Source organism: Aptenodytes forsteri, unplaced genomic scaffold (assembly GCF_000699145.1).
Source record: "Aptenodytes forsteri isolate BGI_AS27 unplaced genomic scaffold, ASM69914v1 Scaffold346, whole genome shotgun sequence".
NCBI classification, from domain to species: domain Eukaryota; kingdom Metazoa; phylum Chordata; class Aves; order Sphenisciformes; family Spheniscidae; genus Aptenodytes; species Aptenodytes forsteri.
Window position 1 is genome coordinate 1,856,534 of NW_008794078.1, and position 22,773 is coordinate 1,879,306.

General features: G+C 37.9%; 1 protein-coding gene across 2 annotated transcripts in view; it reads right to left on the reverse strand.

Annotated features, from left to right (window-relative positions):
• Positions 1 to 519: 519 nt before the first annotated feature.
• AFTPH (aftiphilin) overlaps positions 520 to 22,773 on the reverse strand; it is a 39,126-nt gene continuing 16,872 nt past the window's right edge. Inside the window, exons 5-9 of one of the 2 annotated variants that reach the window (XM_009290890.2) lie at positions 20,605 to 20,727; positions 13,823 to 13,883; positions 12,082 to 12,165; positions 7,630 to 7,753; positions 520 to 1,771 (exon numbers count right to left, since the gene is read on the reverse strand). In XM_009290890.2, the coding sequence (XP_009289165.1) occupies positions 1,627 to 1,771; positions 7,630 to 7,753; positions 12,082 to 12,165; positions 13,823 to 13,883; positions 20,605 to 20,727 (537 nt within the window). In that variant the 3' untranslated portion in view covers positions 520 to 1,626. The remainder of the gene's footprint in view (positions 1,772 to 7,629; positions 7,754 to 12,081; positions 12,166 to 13,822; positions 13,884 to 20,604; positions 20,728 to 22,773) is intronic. The other variant, XM_009290897.2, reaches the window with a different exon arrangement.

The following is a 22,773-nucleotide window of genomic DNA, read 5'->3' on the forward strand; positions in this document are numbered from 1 at the left end:
TCAAGAAATATCAGCACCCAGAGCATGCCTTACCTGCAGACAGTCCACTGACATCCTCTGAAGAGATATTGCTGAAGGAGCTACAGTGCAAGCTAACATGTTAGGAAACTTAAGAGAATGCTACGCTTACATTTTTATTTCTAGCTAAGAAATAGGCAAAACCAGTTGTCCTTTCTCACCTCACCATAATTTGTGTTTCTTACAGCTGAGTATTGCCAATTAATTTGAAGAAGTCTCTAACCCAAAACATCGACATGTCTTGAGCCACATCGCCCTACAAGCCGGAAGGCAAGTTGGAGACAGAAATAAAAGACTACAACACAACATGTTCAAAGAGACAAGACAGTTAAAGAAAAGCCTACTTCTCCTTCTGCAGGACCCTGACAGGTGTGTTTTGTGGGACTGTGCAACACAAATTAGAAGGTTCTACTGTTAATGCAGTGCATTGATTTTACCATCAACAGAAACTTGAATAATGTATACACTCTGTATAAAAAGATAGCAGACTATATACATATGTATCTTTTAAATTATTTTATTTTGTGTAAGCTAAAAGGAAATTTACACACTTAAATCTCAAAAGACCTTGGGCATGCACATTGACCTTTTTAGAGGTTCTTCTACATAGCTCTCTTTTTTCCATAGGAATTTCCCCAGACATTTACAACCCATAGTTTTTTACTGTATATACAGCCTAAAACCATAGCAATCTATGATTATGTCATTTTACACTGTGCAAAATCAAACAGGAATAGTGGTACAACAGAACATAAAAAATTAACAGGTAAATTTCATTGTAAGACATTCATATAGTTTTGGTCCTTCTTTTCCAAATCAAACTGATTAAAAGCAGACAACCTTCTAATGACCCCAAAAAATCAAGTGTTTAGACAGTGGTCCATAACTGGAACAATAAGTTACTGACAGCATACCTTTCAAAAGGCTATATAGTGACAGAGCCATACTATTGAAGTTTAAGAACATAAAAATTGATCAGCCAACCAATCAAACAGGGGGAGGGGATGGGGGAGAAGAAAAGGAAAAAAACACACCTTAAGCTTGTTAAAACACTAAAGAAATTATTGGATTTTAAAGAAACAACAATAACTGAAAACCCACAAAGGGACAATGTAACCTTTTGTTTTTTTCCCAGCAACACTTACTTTACTATATGCCGGAAAGAAAAAGATGCTCAATGCAATCGGAAAACCTTTAAGGGGGACTTCACAGATTGTGAAGATTGAAGTTTTCGTTATATGTTTCTAGGATTTTTTTTTTTTTTAAACTTTTTAAAGTTTTGTAAGAAGGACACCACCAGTGTATTTCACAAAGACATAAATGTATACACCCCAGCACAACAAAAAGAATAGATCTTCAAAAAGATTTACCCCCAATTATTTACATTTTTCTCTAATATAAATTTAGGACTCCAGTATGTAAATAAATATACATTACTATGTATACCTTTCTAGTGCTGCTTACCAACAAATCATCTGAACTTGATTTTTTTTTAATTAAAGCAAGATTGCTTTTTACGACCCACGGGGGGGGGGGGGGGGGGGGGGGAGAAAGAAAAGGGGGGGGGGGGGGGGGGAGATCAATAGAAAACGTCCAATTCACATCACTTTAGTCTACCTTTTCTTGGCAGCTTGTTGAAGGTGTTAATGTGGCTGGGAACATCAACACCTTGGCATGCATGAAAGTTAAGTCAGGAAGGGTAGAAATCACCTTGGCAGCCTCTTCACTAAGATGTTCTTCCTTTTTAGGCTTCCTGTTGAGAAGAAAAGAACAAAGTGCATTAATCCAGTACCTGATATCCCTTGGATCACTGAAAGAACCACTGATTGAAGCAATGTTCTGGCAGTTTGTCTCCCATTGACAGGCACTTCTGTAAGCTACTTGAAGGTAGTCTAATGTTATAATACCTACCTGCCTACCAACAAAACGTTAACATAGGAAGCCAGCAAAATGCTCCTGAATATTGTTGCAATAAGGAAAAAAAAATGTCCTATTCAGATGCTAATTTTTTTTTTTTTGGCAGGCTCCAGCATGCCATTCTGGGACTACTCACTTGAAGAAACAACTGTGCCAGTATTCTAGGGATAAGACAATAGGAGCATTAGTTCTAAACTACCTAAATCCAGTATAATCTTTCAAAATAAAATGGAAAAAAAATCTTGAAAGGACATTAGGAAGTTCCTGACTTACTTCTTAATACTTTTAAAAGAAAAAGAAGGTACTTATGCGGTGTTTCTGACATGACTGTACCCAGATTATACATCATACCGCTCTACATCGTGATCCACAAACCCTTTTTTTCCCCCCCCTAGGGCTCATCAGCAGCAAAATGTGGCTCACAACTTGTAGCTACTTGCTTTGCAGTGCAGTAGTATGTATAGCCATAATGATACACACAGCAGTTTGGGAATCACTGGTGTTTACTTTGGCTTTTGCATTATTCACAAGAATTACTGAGCACAAATGAATAAAGAGGTCTGAATCCCATGTCGCTTGATTCTCACTATTATGCAAGAAACTCACATTTCCTAAGTAAAACGAAGACTGGCTCAGACTGCTACAGAAGACCCCCCTCCCCTGCCCAAACACACATACTTTACAGATGTCTGGCTTATCTTGAAGAATGCTGCCTATTTCTAGGAAAAACCGAGTATCCCATCAAATGTTATTCCAGTCCCAAAAAAGGTACTTGCTGCACCCTGTAATGACATTAGAAATTCTAGCTAAATAAGCTCCCCCATCTTTGGGGCAAAAAGCTGAGTCAAAAGGCTTGAACCAAATAAACTGCCTTTCCCTACAACACTTCAGAAATTTCCTTTCTGTATCTCGTCTTAGCTATAAACTTTAAACCGAGCCCATGAGGGCAATCACCACTCTGATCACAAAGCAGCATGTACTTATATTTTCTTTTGTCAGCACCCATCAGGATTGTTTCCTGAACTGATCAGAGATCAGAGGAAAGCAAGGGGCTACGTGTTTGCTTCAGCAGCAGTCTCAGAATTTCTTAGCTAGGAGAAGAAAAAAAAGAGCTGGAGTCAAACTCATCCTTGACATCACTGATCATTGTGTTGACACTGAACTATCACTTTTGTTTGCTACTTGAAATCTCCACTTGATGAAAGATCTCTAGATGAGGCAGCCTAGATACTAAATCTGACTTTCCTTCGCTAGAATAGCAATATTTTCTTTTCTCTGCTGCAGTGGAATTTCATGAGCCACTGGTTAGGCAGATTACCAAATTCTGGAGGATAAACAAAGCTGTGTGCTGGATTTATTGAAGGAAGAAGCAGAGCGCCAGTATGTGCCTCCTTCTCTAACAACTTCACAGTCAGCTCTGTTTGCACTCGAAGGACTATCTCTGAGCTGTTGAAATGTGGTTGTCACCCACCACTGTGTTATCAGTATCTGGTGCCACTATTAGTAATCACTTACCACAAGCCTCTTAAAGGTACAAACTCCCAGCGATCAAGGACTTACAGCTAACAAAGGAGTGTTTGACAGAGGAAGCCAAAGGAAGAGGGCTGACTCAGAGATCTGCATTAAAAGGAGTTCCTGTGATTGTTAATCAGGCACCGAGAGGGAGCTCACACACTCCTTGCTATTTATATGCCTCTTCCTCCTCTGCTCAACTGTGGCATGCTAAGAAATGGCACTGCTAGGTCCCAGAGGCAGTGCTGCATTTTATTTGGTGATCATACGGGGGGACCTTTATCACAGGACAATGTTATTGCTCTTGCTCTACTAGCTGGTCTCTGCAACATCACTGCAGAACATGCACACCAGTGAGCACAGTCAGATGTGAATCTCACCCAGTTACTGAATGCTCCCCTCCTGGCTGGAGGCCCTTTGCAGTAATTTACCTACTTAATGTGCTCTGTAAAAAGTATCTGTAAAGAAGGACAAGCTAACACACAGCAAATGTTATTTAACTATGACCAAGTTACAGCTATAGATACAACGACTTGATAATGAGGCTCAAAATCTTTTTAAAAATAATCTCAGAGGGATGAGACAGCCTAAAGTCTCCATTCCTCAATGGAGAGGGGCAGGTTCCTCCAGAAGACAATAAAACTGGACACTGCAAGTACCCTTTCTGGGTAAGGGTCAGCACCTTCGGTAGCAAATATCACCAGGGTAAACCCTAAAGAATTACTAACTCTCTAAACTTAAAAGACAAAGTAGCATCATCACTGCAGACTGTTTTCACCCTTAAAACTTACCGAATTGCCTAATAACTGTGATGCCTTTTGATAGAGGCAAGAGAAAGAACCATGTCAGGTTCATTAATTTCAGTCACCACTTTTGCTGAAGATGTTCCCACTGTCAAGAGATTCTTTTGCTAAACCTTGGTCTGCGGGGGGCCATTGCAGAGCTTCTACTCATGCACTCTTAATTTCTAGCTACCGTGGCTTACAGAACGGAGACCTAAGTGGATTGTCAGTATCAGCTGTACCACCTCTGTTTGCCTTGGAACCAGAAATTTTGATTACTAAACCATTAAAGGACCCAGCCCTGGCTCAAAACAGGGTCCCTGCCTATTCAGGTATTAAAACTACCTTTTACAGAACACTTTGCCCCCATCCATCTCTTCTCTTGCACTAGGTTACAGTTCCTTCCAAGACAGAGGGGATGCACTTACTCCACCAAATAATTGCAAGTCCCTGTACCTGTTGGCACGAAGTTTCCTTTTCAAAGGCGTGTTAACACTAAGCTGCAAGAAATTAGCCAGACTGACAGGCAGGAAAGTTGTTGGAAGAAAATGTAGCAAGAAATAGGGAATGCTTTGTCGATGCGTCACTGACACCTCGTTGTTCTGTTTTGCATTCCAACCCCTTCCTGCAGTGTTCAAGTCTTTCAGGACTTCAGTCATCTCTCATGTTTGCAAAGGGTTTTCTGGATAGCACCAGCAAGGCCAGGCTTTAATAGCAACAATGAGTTGATTAGAGAAATGCACTTTAAAAAAAATCACTCTGTAATTAAGAGTTAGCCTGCTCCATCCAACACTGCCCACAAGGAGTATTTCCAGTTTAAATGACGGCTTCGGCCATTTCTTGGAAGGGTATCAGTCCTCTGCTTTCCTTCAAAAAGACAGCAGATAAACTTCTGATCTCTGCCAATTCTATGGAACTGGGCAAGGCTGCAGAGTCTCTCTCAGTGGAATGCTGTACTGGATCCCTGACCTTCAACGCTTACTGCTGCTGTCAAGGTTTCAGGCTCAAGCTGAGGGGGAAGTTCCCCCTCCTCTCCCAACACTTTCCTTCTGAGAAACTGACTTTCCAGCTTCAAGAGATTGGTTTGCAAGCAAAAGATGGGGCTGTTTCAGTCCAAGACGACTCTTCACATGGCTTCCTACAGCTGAGCAATGGTATTTTCACTCTAAACTTCATCCTCAAAGACCCTGAGTTCAGACAAGTTACAGACAGACATGGGATAGCCTTAGCACAACTAAAGTTGACACTGGCCACATCTTCCCTAATCAGTTATCATGAATAGCTAATAGTCCATATTTCCAGGTTGGTGCATGAATGTCATCCTTGTTGAGCTGGCTGTACCCAGCCACTCCTATTTTAAAGTCTCCAGTTAGTTAAGAAAGAATAAAAAAAATTCAAAAGAAAAACAATTTTATTAGAAAAAGCTAACATACTGCAACATATTTGGCATACTGCTGAGATAAGACCTTCTCATATCTCTGAAGGTTTCTAGCTTGAAAAACAGACTGCTTTTCTTTTGGAGAGCATGAAATCAGAAAAGAAAAAACACTTGAAATTTTTAAAATTCAGAGTTGACAAAAACATACAAAATGTATTGAACAGTGAAAACAGCTGCTTTAAAATGGCTAATCCTCGCGTGTGTCTGAACTTAACTGCCAAGTCTGAGGTCCCCAGCCTCTTCCTACAGCCCAATATATTGCTACAGCACAGATCTAGAACCTCTTCCTATCAGTAAGCAATGCTCTCCAGAACTTTGACATCTGGATAAAGAGCTTTAACAGCGCAAGTAAGAGCTTTCAAGTGTGCCGTGGAGGCATTGGAAAAAAACCAAACCCCTCATATCAAAAAAAAAACAATACAGAAAAATGAAGGTCAACATTCATTTAAGCAAAGCAGACTTCCCTGTCCCTTTGTGAAGAAAAAGTAAGCTCAGACATCTTAGAGCAAGCAAGCAGGTACAAATCTATGAGTGGAGATAAAATAATTAATAAAGATACATTTGGAGTTTGTACGTCCTGCTGTGAATTTGTGGTTACTTTTAAATTAGACTTAGAATGTATTACAAAAATATTTCATCTGTAACTATGTTTTCTAATTAGTGAAAGTCAAACTTTCCCACTAGTGTATCTTCAGAAAGAGTATATGCACTCCATGGATAGAAAAATAGACAATCCAAAAGCCGAGACACAAAAATCAGCATTGAAGCATGGAGTTCCCTCTACTGGTTCTCCCTTGAAACTTCATGGCTTGTTGATCTTTTTTGTTCAGCATTCACTTTGAACATTTTCACTGCAGGAAAACTAGCAAGATAATTTTCTCAATGAAAGAACATGTTTTAAACGAGCTCTTGAAAATTATAGTTTTAGTCATTTTAAGAAAGCCAGCTATCTCCCACCATTACAAATCACTACGTTTGCCACAGTTCTTCAACTGTGCCTCCTCTTTAAGTGCTATGCTGCATGGAAACGCATCTATTTAGTTTTGGAGTGCTGAATAAACCCTAAAGCTCACTTACAAGTGAGGATATGTTACTATCTATTAGTTGCAAAGCAACTAACACTTATTGCATGTCGAGGCATGCACTTCCTCAACAATAGAAACGTTTTACTTGGTAAGAATCACTCAGCAATTCTTTTAATGGGCACAGACATTAATTACATGTTAAGACAGTCCAGGATCCTACTGCTAAGATACACATTCAAAAAATAAACTGAAAGAATACAAGCTTATAAATGGAGAGACTATTCTGTACCCATTCAACAGGCCGGACTTCAAGGAAGACATTTGACACCTAAAGCCTTTATATAGACTCTACCTATAAAAAAAGTACAGAAGAACTTCACATGAGATCCATGAAGCAGAAAAGACATCCTAAACCAACTACATGCTTGCTCCTTAACTTGCATCACCAAAACGAATCTGATGTTTGGTGCTAGAAATATATGGGAAGGGACAAATATTGCCGTAATTATTAGTCAGTTTTATTTTACTTGTGGAACATTCTGCATCTATAAATTACACTGAGGACCGAGGAGAGTCTTCTGTCAAAGTCCTAGGACACTGAACTGCGTGGTTGAGTTTATCCTTCCATTCTTAGGAATCAGCTCTGTTTTTCAGAAAGTCGCTTCCTCCAGTTCAGACTTTGGCTCTAGCTTTTCATCTTACGTCCTGGTGATCTTTTCCTTTCAGCTCATGAACTGTTTCCCATCTTATTTTAGAGTTCTATGATAATTTGAAATATGAACTACAGTACTATGAATTTTATATTTAAATTTAATTATTAAATTTAAGCCTTTTGATCACTTAAGAACTTCTGACCTAGAATAGCACATACATTAACTCCTCACATTTCGTGCCACCCTTAGAAAAAGAAGAAAAAAGTGCAACAAAGAGCATTTACCTTGTGGACGTGCTTGCCTTCTCCACTGTGGACATGAGTCTTGCAAATGCATCAGTCACTCTGTTGCTTGCATTGGAAGTTTCCAGTTTTGAGGTTGTCAATTCATACAACTCAGGATCCACACCTTATAGTATAAAATGATAATCAGTGATGGTTGGAGGCAAGTATAGCCATAATTAGCCACAGACCAACTTGCTAGAGACTGTTTTCTGCAAACAAATCAATCATAAATAATTTCAAGATACATGAAAAGAACATGACAGAACACGTCTGCATTTCTGAAACACTGTCCTCTCTCCCCACCCTTTTTCAGTACCTTTTATAGTTGTATCACAAAACACACACACATTGGATCAAGTCGCAAGTATAGCCATAATTAGCCACAGACCAACTTGCTAGAGACTGTTTTCTGTAAACATCTGAATCATTTATAATTTCAAGATACATGAAAAGAACATGACAGAACACGTCTGCATTTCTGAAACACTGTCCTCTCTCCCCACCCTTTTTCAGTACCTTTTATAGTTGTATCACAAAACACACACACATTGGATCAAGTCTGGCATACAAGGTCTCAGTCTAAGAGTAAACAAAATAAATTTGATTTACCTTTTAGAGTGAAACACCTGTAAAAATGTCAGCTGTGTTAAAATGGATTGTTTCAATTATTTCAACTCAACTGTTTGTATTAAAAGAACACTGTATGTTAACAGGGACCAACTCTTTAACGAGAGATTATACACAACACTGGCATGCATTAGAGTGCATTTAGTATCTTGCTTTTCACAAGGGGTTGTGTTAAAAATTTAAGTGAGGAAAAGGAGCTTTTATGATACATACAAGTAGAATGGCATTAAAAAAAGTTACATACTAATATGTACAATGCCACCAAAACTTTTAGTCTCTGCTCCCTTTTCACCTTTCAAGTATTTATAAAGCATCAAGTATCTGGATGTTTCAGCCTTGATTTCCTAGTTTCAGATATCTTAAGTCAGATGCTAAATTTTGACATCACATATGTTGTGAATGGATTTCAAATTTTATCAGCAGAGGTCACTCTGAAAACAATGTGAACAATGGAAACATGCATAAAAAAAACCAAAAACAAACATATGTATGGGTGAAATTCTACCTGTTTAATATCAAGCATCACATCTCAGTAGGAAGTAGCTCTAGAATTTCCAGATATTAAGTATGTTTTCTTTAAAAAAGTCTCTAGGAATTAGAACCATCAAAATAAATCAAGAGGAAAGACTGCTACAACACATTTTGTTGCTCAGAAGCATTTTAAATTGGTGACATTCCTCTAGTTACAGTTTCATGTTTTATGCTTCATGGGTTTAAATGAAGTATGCATATGCACCATCCACAATTACAAATATTTTTCAAAAACAGCATAGAATTTTTGTACAAAAGCATTGTGTTTTATAGACACCTGCATTCTAAACAAGTGTAACACTAGTGCCAGCTGGTTCGGACAACACAGAAGCATTTCATACTACTGCAGAGCAAATGCTGCAAATAATTGGACATGATGGTCCCACGTAACCACCTAATATAAAAACAGCATTTATAAACTGATGTGCTGATGATTTTACTTGCAATACTGCAACATATTTGGCATACTGCTGAGATAAGACCTTCTCACATCTCTGAAGGTTTCTAGCTTGAAAAACAGACTGCTTTTCTTTTGGAGAGCATGAAATCAGAAAAGAAAAAACACTTGAAGTTTTTAAAATTCAGAGTTGACAAAAACATACAAAATGTATTGAACAAGTTTACTTGCCTGGATCAAGACACTTTTAGAAGTACTCCTGAAATACTGAAAGATTACTAAATAAAAAAAAAATGCCTGTGTCTATTGTCCTGCCTTTTCCGCCCAGTAATTGCAGTACTACATGCGCAAACAAATGAAGTTAATAATCCTCATGCCCACTTTGCATGAACTCTCCTCAAGTACTATCTTGACCATTCATCATTTGTGCACAAGTTAAGTACCCTTTCATTGTCAGGAAACTAAGCTGACCAAAAAGTAAAATTAAGAAAATCATCTGGTTAAGCTGCAGGAGCTGAGGGGGAAAGATTTGCTCCATTTAATATGAGTTTATTAGAAATTAATCAGTTCTCCTTTCAACCTACATTTTTTTAAGTCTGGATTAATTTAATCCAGTTTCATGCAAAACATCAAAATATGTACTGTCCTGAGACCAGTATACCAAGACTTTAAGTATTGTCAGATGTTTACAGAACTTGGAAATAGGAGAAAGCCCAGCTATTCCATAAAACATCCACGTTCAAACAGGGAGAGGAAGACTTGAAGAAATACACTTTGACTTGCAGAAGCCTGCGAAATCCCATTAAGGTACAAATTGTAAAACTAATTGAAACAAGGAGTCCTTTGACATGCAACTCTGCAACAAATGTTAAATGCAACCTTATAAGTTACATCATTTAGATATCCACATTTACGGTCCTGAATTCATTTTCATTGTAGTGCGATGTCACTGCTCAATTTACTGTTCCTTAGGCACCTATTACTCAGCTACATTTATGTTAAACTATCAACATGAAAAATAAAACAATACACTAAATCTATGGGAACATACTAGAAATGAGTAACTCCCTGTTCATGATGTAGAATACAAAATTTAATAAAAAGTGATTTTGGCTACTGATGAAATTGGACTGAGAAGAATACAGCACAGATCTATAGTAAGTAAAATTAAAGTCTTCAGAGAAAGAACAAACTTCTGATAAAAGTTTCTTCTTTAAGCCAAAAGATCTAACAATTTGTCTTTCAATTATTTTAGTTGAGTTGCATTTTCTCCATTTTATTCAAATGATTAGAGAATATTTAAGGAAAGCACTGCAAAACCTTAATGAGATATTGAAGGAAAGTTAGCCAACCAAACCCCACACAAAGCTCCTAAACACACACACAAACACACGAGCTGCAAGCCAAGAAACAAATGACTTTCCCAGAAACAAGTCAGGAGGAAAGAAAAACCAAAACCAAAAAACCAAAAGTAGGCACCATAGGGCATACCAGGGAAGGTGATAATACCTGTAACTTGATGGAACAACAACAACATAAAAAAAATGCAGTAAAAGGCTAACAGAGCATCCCTCCAGTAATCACTTCAAGTATGCACACCATCAGGACACAAGAATGTACCCGACTGCATGAGCAGTACACGTACTGGGTACTGATGACTTATGTTGATAGACTTGCACACACTTACAAAAGAATCTGTAAGACTCAAGCATCTTGAATTTGCTACCTATCACTTCCACAACAAATCTGCCATCTTTCATCTGATAATGACATTTCTCAAAGGTGGAATAAAAAGACATTTGGAATGCGATACCATAAAATTGCCTTCAATGATCAGATTTCAAAACCATAAAAGCAGGTTTTTTAAAAAAAAAAAAAAAAAAAACAAACGATAATAATTATAGGCTCTTATTTGAAAAGTGGGAAAACGCCAAGTCTCTTAAAAATTGGGTTTTTAAATTGAAAATCACTAAGAGGAAAAAAACCCTTCCTATGAAGAAAGTGATTATCATGGCTTCAGGTATTGTCTTGAAAGAGTATTTGCCTTATCTACTTAACCTATGCACTGGGATAAATCCCCAAAATATTCCCTTAAATTCCTGCAGAAATTTATTCAAAGTGTAGGTTTTCACAAGCTCATGCAAAATACTCAGAGCATGTCAAAACCATGCAATAAGTGAATTCAATTACTTTCACATATTATTCAATGGAGAGAGTGGTGTTTTTGTCTCCTTTTAAGGAAGTAAGTTGCAGATAAAGTGCTTTGGTTTTATAATTAACATTCATGAACTTCTGATGTCCCACAAACATGCAACTATCCTTGTTTTCCATTATAAATGTTGTTAAAACACTTTTTTCACTTTATCATTAATATTAGTAGTTCACACAAAGAAAAAAATTACAACCTCCTGGTAGCAGCAAACACCAGCGGGGTTGTGATATGTTAAGCCCCATAACTTTATATTCACACATATCTTCCAAATAACATCATAACCCTATAATTTGGAGACACTCATTCAAAAGAGAGAACAAGCCTCATTTTTTGGGAATTGTCACATCTACAGCATTTTTCAGTTTTTCTCAAGTGCTTAGAAAAGTTAACTTTCAAAATTTCTCATTTGAAACAAGTGTTTTAACATCTTATTTGCAAGAGCGTAAGAGCCATTCATTCCTTCAGCATGTGACAAATACAGAGCTGACAGTACCTTTTAAATACTTCGCACTCGATACAAAACATCAGAAAACAGAACACAGATTAAAGGAAAAAGGCAGTAGAAAGACATTTTAGAGAAATGCAGTGTAAAATTTCTCCTTGTTTATAGGAAAGTCAAGTGATGTGCTCATGCTTTTAGCAAGTCGTTACAGTATTACGTTTGTGGTTTTAACACTCTGCTGACCTGGGATTGTGGTGGTGCTGCTAGAGCTACTGTCATCCACGGGCCCAAAGAAATCAAGGTTCAGAAGAGTGGAACCTCCACTAGCTTGAAATTCAGTGACCGTGTTGGTAGGCAGCCATATAGAAGGTAAGCCAAGGGAGGGGTTTATGTGTAAAAAGGGGTAAGACACACACTTGAACATGCAAGTTATAATTAGTACTCAGTACGCAATTTAAAAATCGACATGAAAACAATGCTTACAGTATTAGTTTGTACCTTCTAAAATGATAACAACTTAATTCAGTGCACATTTCCTCATGTACAATGCAGCAAGGAAATCAACACTAGTAACTTTAAAATAGAAATATTTATTTCAATCTAAAAATGAAAGAGAACCAGCACGACCCAAAGAGAAAGATGTGATCAGTTAAAGGGAAACAATATATACGTCAATTGATAGAATATAGTGAGCTTTTTCTCCCCTCACTGAAATTGAAAGCCATTCTTTCATCAGGAAGACTTAGCAGATCCCCAAATAGCAAAGAACAAAAAAAAACCTTTAAAGTTTTATTTAGCAGCTTTAAGCTATTAATTATCATTATCTTAAAGCAGTATGAACACAGGGTAACAAATGCCACTCTTATATCCAGTTCCTCACTGGTAAATTATACTGTTCCCCTTTAGTACTAAAACAGAAATCAAACCAAGATACATTTTAAAGAAGTTGTTTGTTAAAAAGAAAGCATGATGATTGACTGAAGTAATAGACACCAGACAACAGCAGAAGGGTCCATCCAGGCTTTCCTTCAGCACCATGATACTGCTATCCAAACTCTTAACATCCCACATGTTCTGAAATAACACCGTGAGGCAACACCAGTGCAGTAAGAGATGCAGTTTATTTTAGCCTGCTTTTGAACAACTTATGTGTCATGAATTAATTGCTGTTAGCAGGCTCCTCATAAAGGTATCAGTTTCTTTACAGGTTTCTAGTCTGTCAATCAAACAAGTTTCCAAAACTTGTTTTATTTACTTTGCATGCACTTACATTTCTGAGACTGGAGGCGGTGGCACAACTCACTTTGCTATTAAAATAGACATAGGTGAAGGGTCTTTTATGTGATAACTATATACATTTACAGATACAAATAAGTTCGTAGCTACCTCTTTAATTTAATATATTAGCTATAATTAGCTCTTGAGTGTAAGCAAAAGTGATAACAGATGAAGTCACATTTTTGAAATATAAAATTATCTGTAAATCTGAAAACTTTCAGCTCAAGAAGTGTATCTTTTGCAAACAGTTTGCGGTTAAAATATTGTGCTTTGAAGTAGCCACTATACACAAGTTTGTCATTCAAAGGATGTCTAAAGAGATAGTTCATTGGTGAAAAATACTTTTAAGTAGTAAAACTTGTCAATCTAAAATGCTCATTTGTTCAGAGTTTCATTACAATCTGCAGTTATGTATATAATGAAGTGTTAATATTGCCATTGTGTCATTAGCATATGGCAGGAATCTAAAATAAAACTTAACTTAGTGTTTTTCAGACTACATAATACTTCACGTAGGGGCACAGTTAATCAGAAAGAAAGCCTGAATTTCCAAAGTTAGGAGTAAGAAATAAGTATTGTATATATTTTTATATATGTGTGTGTGTGTATATTTAAAAAAAAATAAATCAGCAGATAGATGTTTGTCTGAACTTTGTAGCTTTCTTATCTCTAGCTCTGGTGCTAGAGGCTCTACGGAGAGACGTACCATCTAAAGGGTTAGTAAGGCCACTGCTACTCCAGTCAAACTGGACAGGTGGTAGAGATTCCTAGAGTTGAAAAGTCAGAAATCAGATTTTATAGTCAGTTCAGGTTACAACAATGCAAAGCAGTTCAAACAACAGATTCTTTAGCGTCTAAATACTAAAAAGACAACTAAATGAGCAAGCCCCAACTTTTGGGAGGTCTGTATTTTCATAATATGCACTAAAGATTCAAAGTAGACTTGTTCTACCACAGGAAGTCTCATTAAATTCTGAACAGTACAGATTAAGTAACTTCTAACTGAAACAGGATTTGCAAATTAACTAGAACATATGAATTGGATAAAAAGACCTTAAGGCACAGTTGAAAGTTAAACTACTATTACTTTCATGGAAGACAAGGCATTTTGCATAAAAAGTTACGTATACACAATTATAGGGCAAATTTAGAATACGGTTATTAGCAAAAGCTGTCTGTACATCCATGCTTTATCCTAATTATATATAAAATCAGTTATTTACCATTAAATAGCCCACGAGTCTTTTGGGTTTTTTTGCTTTTAAGAGACATAATCCCTACATGTGAGGGACAAACTATCAACACCCTCCCCACTCCACCCCCTTAAAAAAAAAAAAAAAACCCACTACATGTGGGGGACAAACTATCAACCCCCCCCCCCCTCCCCCCCCTTAAAAAAAAAAAAAAAATCCGGTGACTTATTATCCTTTAACGATTAACTCATTCCAATATATAAACAAACCATTGGTAACAATGCTTGAACAAGAGGAGCATGGCAACATTGACTCCTTCTGGGAGCCCATCCTTGCCTTTTCATTTCCTCTTTTGTTAAGTCTTTTGCGCACACACACAGGTAAATCAAGCAAGCAGCAGGGACCATGCTTTAAAATCCGGTGACTTATTATCCTTTAACGATTAACTCATTCCAATATATAAACAAACCATTGGTAACAATGCTTGAACAAGAGGAGCATGGCAACATTGACTCCTTCTGGGAGCCCATCCTTGCCTTTTCATTTCCTCTTTTGTTAAGTCTTTTGCGCACACACACAGGTAAATCAAGCAAGCAGCAGGGACCATGCTTTACAGGGAAAGTGTGTTCAAGGTGCAGTGTAACTTGTAAGTGCTGTCCTGTATTCTCAGGACACAAACTGATGGGGCAGTATCAGAAATGTCTGAAATAAGTTGATCTTTCTAATTCTCTGCATTACATTTCTGCTCTCTCCCCAGTGAAGTCAACTGTCAAGAAGTACTGGGAAAGGATGTGCCTTCAACTTCTAACAGAACAATCACACTTATGGAAGAAAAGCAATGGAAGTTCTCTGCAGCATTATTCAGAACGCATCACTAGTTGTCAAACTAGTTGTCAAGCTTCCAGTGGCTGACATATACTTTCTCTTTGCTTTTGTAGAAAGTCAGGCTTTAATTTTTTTTTTTTTTTTTTTTTTACTTTTAAAACTTTCAACTATCCAACACTGAAAAAATATGCAGATTCATGAATCAAGACTGTAGCAACCCAAGCTAGCTTTGTACAATTAAGCTAACTGTAAGAGGCTTTTGCTAGGTGATAGATGTTTACAGAAAGAAAAGTGAAGGGAGCTGGAAATTTCTGTATTTACTTACAGTAAAAGCCTGGCCTAGAAAAATCTTTCCTACCTAAAGACTTGGAAATATTTCCAGTACTGAGCACAACTAGAACAGTATTCACTCCATGGAGCTACAGGAGCTGATGCTACATTTTTTTTTTTTTTTTTACTTTGCTTTGGTAATGAAATTACTGGCATTGAAATTATTTGCATGGAAACATAATGTTAGCAGTGTGGAAGCTACACCTGATGAAATAATGATCACTATCATCAGTAGCTTGTTTAAAGTTTGTCACACCTAAAATATATTAACATTAAAAGGGGTTTGTACAAAAAAAAAAAAAAAAAGAAAAAAAAGGAAAAAAAAAAAGGAGGTGAGTATGACAATTTAGTGGCTTTCTGCCCTGAGGAAAATGAACTCAAATTGAAACAAAGTAGCTTCCTACCAACCCTCACTTACTGAGGAAAACACCCACTACATTTTGCCTCAAAAGACCGAGTCAGGACTCGCGAGTGTGACAGAATTGCATGGAAAAGGTGGTACCAATGGCTGGCAAGCTTTTCCCTTTAATGATGACTTGATTCTCAAATTTGCCAAGGAGAGGACAAAGGATGTGATGAATTCTTCCTAAAATGGGGGGGGGGGGGGGGAAGGAATCTGACTCCAAATCAATGAGTATACTAAGTATATTAGTCTGCTCTGTGGGATGAGGCCATCCTGCTGACTTCAACCACTTGCAAAAGAGGGTGGTGGCAAGTAACGCAGACCCCATCTATGCAGGATGCTGGCAAGCCCTGGTCTATACAATAGCAAAAAAAGTGAAAGGAGAGGGCAGAGGCAAAAGCCAATTAAACAGAAAGGAAAAATTTTCTGTTTCTAGTGACCTCGGCTCTAAGAAAACTAACAATACTGGGACACCTGAACACAGCATTGAAATCTCAGACAACAGGAACATGCCCTGCAAAGGGGAATATAATGTTTTGTCTTTCAGACATTGCAAGGGTGCTAGACTACTGCATTTACAACCAGTATTTTAATAACATGCTTTAAGGAAAAGTGCCCAATCTAGAAGGATATTCAGAATCAGGGCAAACTGCTCTCACTCCTCCCTTCATCTTAGATTACAGAACATGAAAAAGTATATTCAGCTGTCAGAGTACTACTCTGAATGTTAAGGAAGTGAAAAAGAGGAAACTAAAATACCTGCTGGTTTTACTGCACTGTATTTCACTTTGATAAAACTGAGAGATGTTTTCACACAGTAATTTTAGAATGGTATTATGTAAGAGCTTTTATAATCCAAAGGAGTAAAATGTAAATGTTTGTCTCTGTGCCAATAATTACCCAAGGAAAATTAAACAAAGAAAAAAAGGAAGTATTTTTCTGTCTTAAAGCTGGGGGAAAAAAAATAGATGGGCTTGTAATACAAGTATAATAGCAATATTTAGATAGATCCCACAAATAAGCATCATAAACATTTCAGAAAAAGGTTTACAAGGAAGTAATTCATACATTTAGTTGTGTGTATTCATGGGCAAAATTACAACAGTACTGAAAATTATTTTCCTCAGACACCACCTTTAAGCAACTGTCATATCTGATACAATAGCAAGTTCTGTAATATCTCTTACCTGCAAATCTTTCTCTCTCATTCTGTCAACAAAGCTACATATACTCTTGGATCTTTCTTGTATGTATAACTGGAGGGCAGTTCCATGATGGAGCCTTTGGCTGGTGGCCAATAATATGGTAGTTTGCATCTGTCATTGTTAGAAGTCCTGATGGTCCCTTATGTAATTAAAAGTGTTTTTAAAGACTGTCACCCCACGGGGTTTAATTACGGTTCAGTCCCTAATAGCCAGCAAGTTTAAGATACATATTGTATTATAAACTGATCTCTAATTCAGTGGCTTACATGCATGCAGATGTGCTGTAATAGGCATCCGCAGAAAAGAATTACTGGTAATTTTCTTCTAGAAAGGTCTGGGTCACTGTAGATTTCTATTCCAATATAAAACTTACTAAGCAAAACTAGGCAGGTAAGAAATCCCAAAGTTATCCCGTACGCTGGGACAAAGCTACCACTAAGCCCTACCAAAGAAACATAGTCCCAAATAGAGAGAAGAGGATGCTTTGAAGCAATACCAAAACAGCAGAAATATCTAGAGAAATTTTTGCAAAAAAGCCAAAGAGAAGGAGGTAAATAAAAACTATGGTAGCCAGAGAACAGTATCAAATCAAGAAAAAGCAGTCAACATTAAGTCTAGACAGCAACCTTTTTAAAAAGCCCTGGAATATATTTTAACCACACTGCCTGAAGACTTGGCCATGGTGTAGAAGCCCACTATAGCAGATGCTGTAAAACAGAAGAGAAGGGTACCTATCTCAGGTTTCACAATCAAAGGTTGCCTATTTGAGCAGGCATTCTCTCTTACACCTGATGTGCCTTGATAGAGCCTTTTACTTCAGACTTGCGAAGTCTTTGAGACACCATGCTTAGATAAAGGCAATGGTAATCAGGGGATTATTTCATATTCTGTTTACTGTCTTACAGTTATGAGCACAGATGAACAGAGAAATAACCCCCCCCAATTGTCAAGATAAACAACAGATCAAAGAAGAATTTAGATGCTACCTTCAACTATAAAACAGAATGAGTCTACGAAAGTCATCTTTATACAATAAACTAATGTGATAGATCTGTCAGCAACTTAACTTGCTTGAGAGGAGAAATCATCATTTCGAAAGCCTCGTCCTTACAGCTTAAATGGCTCAGATGGAAATTTGTCCACTCTATTTCCAGTTTAACCAACCCAGTGAGAGCCTCTGCAGGGAAGGAGACCAAAACAGAGTTTATATAATAAGAAAAATTATTTCAGCTCATTTACTGCTTTTTTCCTCATTCTTTTGGTTTCTAATGGTCTCTATTTTAAATCTCTGCATGCTTCCCTCTGTTCGCCTACAACCAAAAAACTGAGGAGGCATTTCTGTGTTTTTAAAAATGTTCTTTCCACTCCTACTTTTGCATCATCACAGTCTTTGTTCCAAAATCTTATTCCCTCAGCAGGAAGTCATACATGCACATGCACAGACACTGATCTGTATGAAAGTCCCATAAATGCCAGGCTTTCAACAAAGGAGAACTCTTCTTTCCTTAAGTAAAGCATAGGAATCTATTAACCAGAGCCTCTCTTTTCAAGAAGAAAGCCAATATGCTGAAGTTTCTGAATATAAGAACGACCAATCATCATTGCCATCTGAAAATGGAGGAATTCAGAAGTTTTACCCAGTTAATGTGTAATTAGTTAGTTAAGCTTAAAGACACCTAAGTTGTTGTCCCTAAATTACCTGCATTTAGAATAAGAAGTTTCAGGGTCCACTAAAATTGCCTATAATATTTCCATTGCATATTTGTCAATGTTTATAGCACAGTTCCTAATAAAATGTTTACCAAAGTTTGGGCACATCATCTTAATACCACTACAATCTGGAATATTCCTAAGAGGCAGTCTGCACCACGTGAAGTGAAGCTGGATTTTCCCAAAAGCAAACAGAAGCCACCAAACATTAACGAAAGATGAGGCCAAGAAAGAAACACAGTCTCTGAGGTGAAGAATTGATCGTTCATGCCCTGAAACTTTCTGAATGTCACTTAACTGTGGCCTCTTAGCATTCTTAATGGTTAGAGCTCTAACTCATCTGTTCCCCAAAAGCTTATTTTAGTATTTGTCTTTTTGGAAAAAAATAACCTAAGGCCAGCAGTATAGACAGATAGCATAGAAGCCTCTCGTACGTATTCACGGACCACAACTATTGAACTGAGATGGCCTTGTCAGAACAAGCTATAAGACAGGATTATCAAACTGTGACAAGTAATGGGAAATTCTGCTGCAGGAGTACCCAAAAGTACAAATTCATAATTAGAGAAAAAAAGATACTTCAATAAGTAGAGGTTCTTATTTTTAGCACTCAGCACTACGACTGCCAAGCAACTAAGAAAATGGCACACGTCAGTGATGCTGCTACTTGAGGCTCTTGCAGCTTTCTACACTGTGTTTAGTGTATGCTTTAATCTGTGTTTTCCCCTCTGTAAAAAAAGAGGAACTTTGAACACTGCAGAAAGCCAGTGAAATTTTCCTACTTTGTTCATATATAGAAATCACACAAGTGATTTCTTCAGCTCAGACTGGTTGCAATAATCATTACTGTTACCTTTTCTAATACCCAGTTAAGCTGCTCAGTTCCGCTATAGTATTTGTGAGAAGCAGTGTAGGAAGCGTCACCAAACATGTATATTACTATATAAAACAACCTCAGTTCTGAGCCCACTGACATACTGCTATTCCACAATGAAAAAAAATTTCTCCTCTGGTACAAGCATGTCACAGTTAGAGCTCTGCACTATGGCAGAGCAAAGAGCGCAAGGAAATCACTATACTCAGAAGTACCTAGTATTAAGGTTAGGTGTAGCACAGGCATAATTCATTTTGGAATGCCTTCAATCAGAAGTCACAAGCATAGCAGGTAGCTAAAGATGCTGGGCAGATTAAACAAGACCTGCACTAAGGAGGGACACAGCTGACACTGAATATGTGCCGAGTACCACTGTAGTGACACTGAAAATGAAATGTCTCTGCATATCCCATTAGCTAGTTGCCAGCCACACACATTGCAACATGCACAGCATTTAAGTGGTTTTCTAATATCATAATATCAAAACAACAACAACAAAACAGAATTCATGGAATTCAAAAGCTCACTCCTAAACTCCTCTGAACTCATTTTGTATCAGACTCCTACAATAAGCTTCAGAGAAAGCAAAGATGAAAGACGTTAGCCAGAGGAAGGAAAACTGTTAAGTTACATCTAAAATTTGTGGAAGTAACCGTCCACTGCCTTTTGGAGCAGCTTGTTGTATAGCAGTAAATATCCATCAGGACTCTTAAATGCTGGCCACCAACTGCTGCGGTCTTATCATAGGGACTCCCTTCCAGTCAACACACGAAAAGTAGATCCAAGAGCAGGACTTCAATCTGACACAAGGAACACCTGCCCTTTACATACAGGTCTCTTTGAACACATCATCTAGAGATTTTAAATACGAAGGAAGAGGCAAAGCATACCATTGTTTCCTCTCATTCTTTCTTTTCCTCTCCTCCCCCTTCTCTCTCTATTTTTTACCTGGAACTGATCAGATGTACATGTGTTCATCTCTGGTGATACAGGAGGTGTCTGTCCTATTGAAGCTATTTTTTCTGCTGCAGATATTGGTTTCAAAGGCTCCTTGGTAGGCTCTAACATACCCTAATTAAATAAAGAAATAAATTTAGGGAAAAAATAAGTCACATGCACACACAGACACACACATATATATTCCAAGAACTGCAGACGCAAAAAAAAAAAAAAAGAAAACACACTACTAGGTAGTACTACCCTCAACTAAGGACTTGGGGGTAACTATACATCTTTGGGACACTTTCAGCGAGGGGGACAGAAGGAGATGGGGCAGGGGAGAGAATCACCCTGGTTCCTTAGGCCTAAGAAACATTTTAGAGCCAGTAACAGAAACCCAAGTGCTTAGCTGGAACTTGCTTCCAACTTTCAATAATGTAACTTAAGCTGGAGGAAACAGCTACTTGATAAGGTGACATCATCTCCTCCCAATTGTGTGTAGACTATTCCAGAAATATCAAAGGGCCCATCACGAAGGTACAAGTGCATTCATTCCATTTCAACAATTAAGTAATTCAGAGGAAACAAGTTGAATTACCAGTTTGCAGAATGATACCAAGAACAGTAATTACTGACATGGAAATAAATGCATTAAAAAGCATTAAGAAAATAATTAAAACCACATTTTTAATTTTAAACAAAGTGTTCAAAGCTAAACAGTACTATGAAAAAATGTCTGAAATCTCTGGTGTTCCTGAATAAAATTCAGAAAGAGATCTACAGAAAGACCAAAGTTTGCACTGAGACATGCAAACCACCTCAGAACAATGAGGTATGAGAAAAGAAACCCCCAAATAAAACCACTGGATTTGCAACGAGTGTATTTTAAAATAATTGCAGGAAGTCAGCCACCAAGATCAGCCGTCCCACAAATGCTTCTACTCCATGTTAGGGGAGCTTAGAATTTAACCACCAGTTAAATAAATTCTTTTGGACAGCAGAGAAACACATGAAGCAGTGTGGCAACGGAAAGCCGCAAGCCACTTTCCCCCTACCACCATCTCATCTCTATCCAGCTTATTGCATGCACAAGTATATAAAAAAATTTAGGAGATAATTAATCAGGAACAACAATCTGTTGCAAAAAAGTAACTGCACATGTTGCGTACAAGCACAGTCTTGCTCACAAACATGTTACAGGAAGAAAACAGCAATTGCTATGAGATGTTTTATCTCTCTGTATCAGAATACCATGCTTACATTCAAAGAAGTACATGAGCTGACCTTGATGCATCAGAAAACAATGGCTCTAGAAACTGACAGTAGAAGTCACTCTACAAAATTAACCTACAGATTAAATTGGCTTTATATATACCAAAGAAAAATGTAATCCTTTTATATTCTATGTGTGAATGACCATATAAAAGTGCATGTGTGTTTGTATGTGTATATATACACATAGGTTTCCAGAAAAAGACAGGTAGCCTGGGAGGAATACAGAGAAATTGTCCGAGCAGCCAGGGATCAGGTTAGGAAAGCTAAAGCCCTGATAGAATTACATCTGGCCAGGGACATCAAGGGCAACAAGAAGAGATTCTATAGGTACGTCAGGGATAAAAGGAAGATGAGGGAAAATGTGGGCCCTCTTTGGAACGAAACGGGAGACCTGGTTACCCGGGACACGGAGAAGGCGGAGGTACTCAATGACTTTTTTGCCTCGGTCTTCACCAGCAAGTACTCGAGCCTCACTGCCCAAGCCACATAAGGCAAAGGTGGGGACTGGGAAAACAAAGAGCTGCCCACTGTGGGAGAAGATCAGGATCCATCCGAGGTCCTGAGGGAACTGGCGGATGAAGTTGCTAAGCCACTATCCATCGTAATTGAGAAGTCGTGGCAGTCCGATGAAGTTCCCACTGACTGGAAAAGGGGAAACATAACCCCCATTTTTAAAAAGGGAAAAAAGGAAGACCCGGGGAACTACAGGCCAGTCAGTCTCACCTCTGTGCCTGGGAAGATCATGGAACAGATCCTCCTGGAAGCTATGCTAAGGCACATGGAGGACAGGGAGGTGATTCGAGCCAACATGGCTTCACCAAGGGCAAGTCCTGCCTGACTAACCTAGTGGCCTTCTATGATGGAGCGACTACATCAGTGGACACGGGAAGGGCTACAGATGTC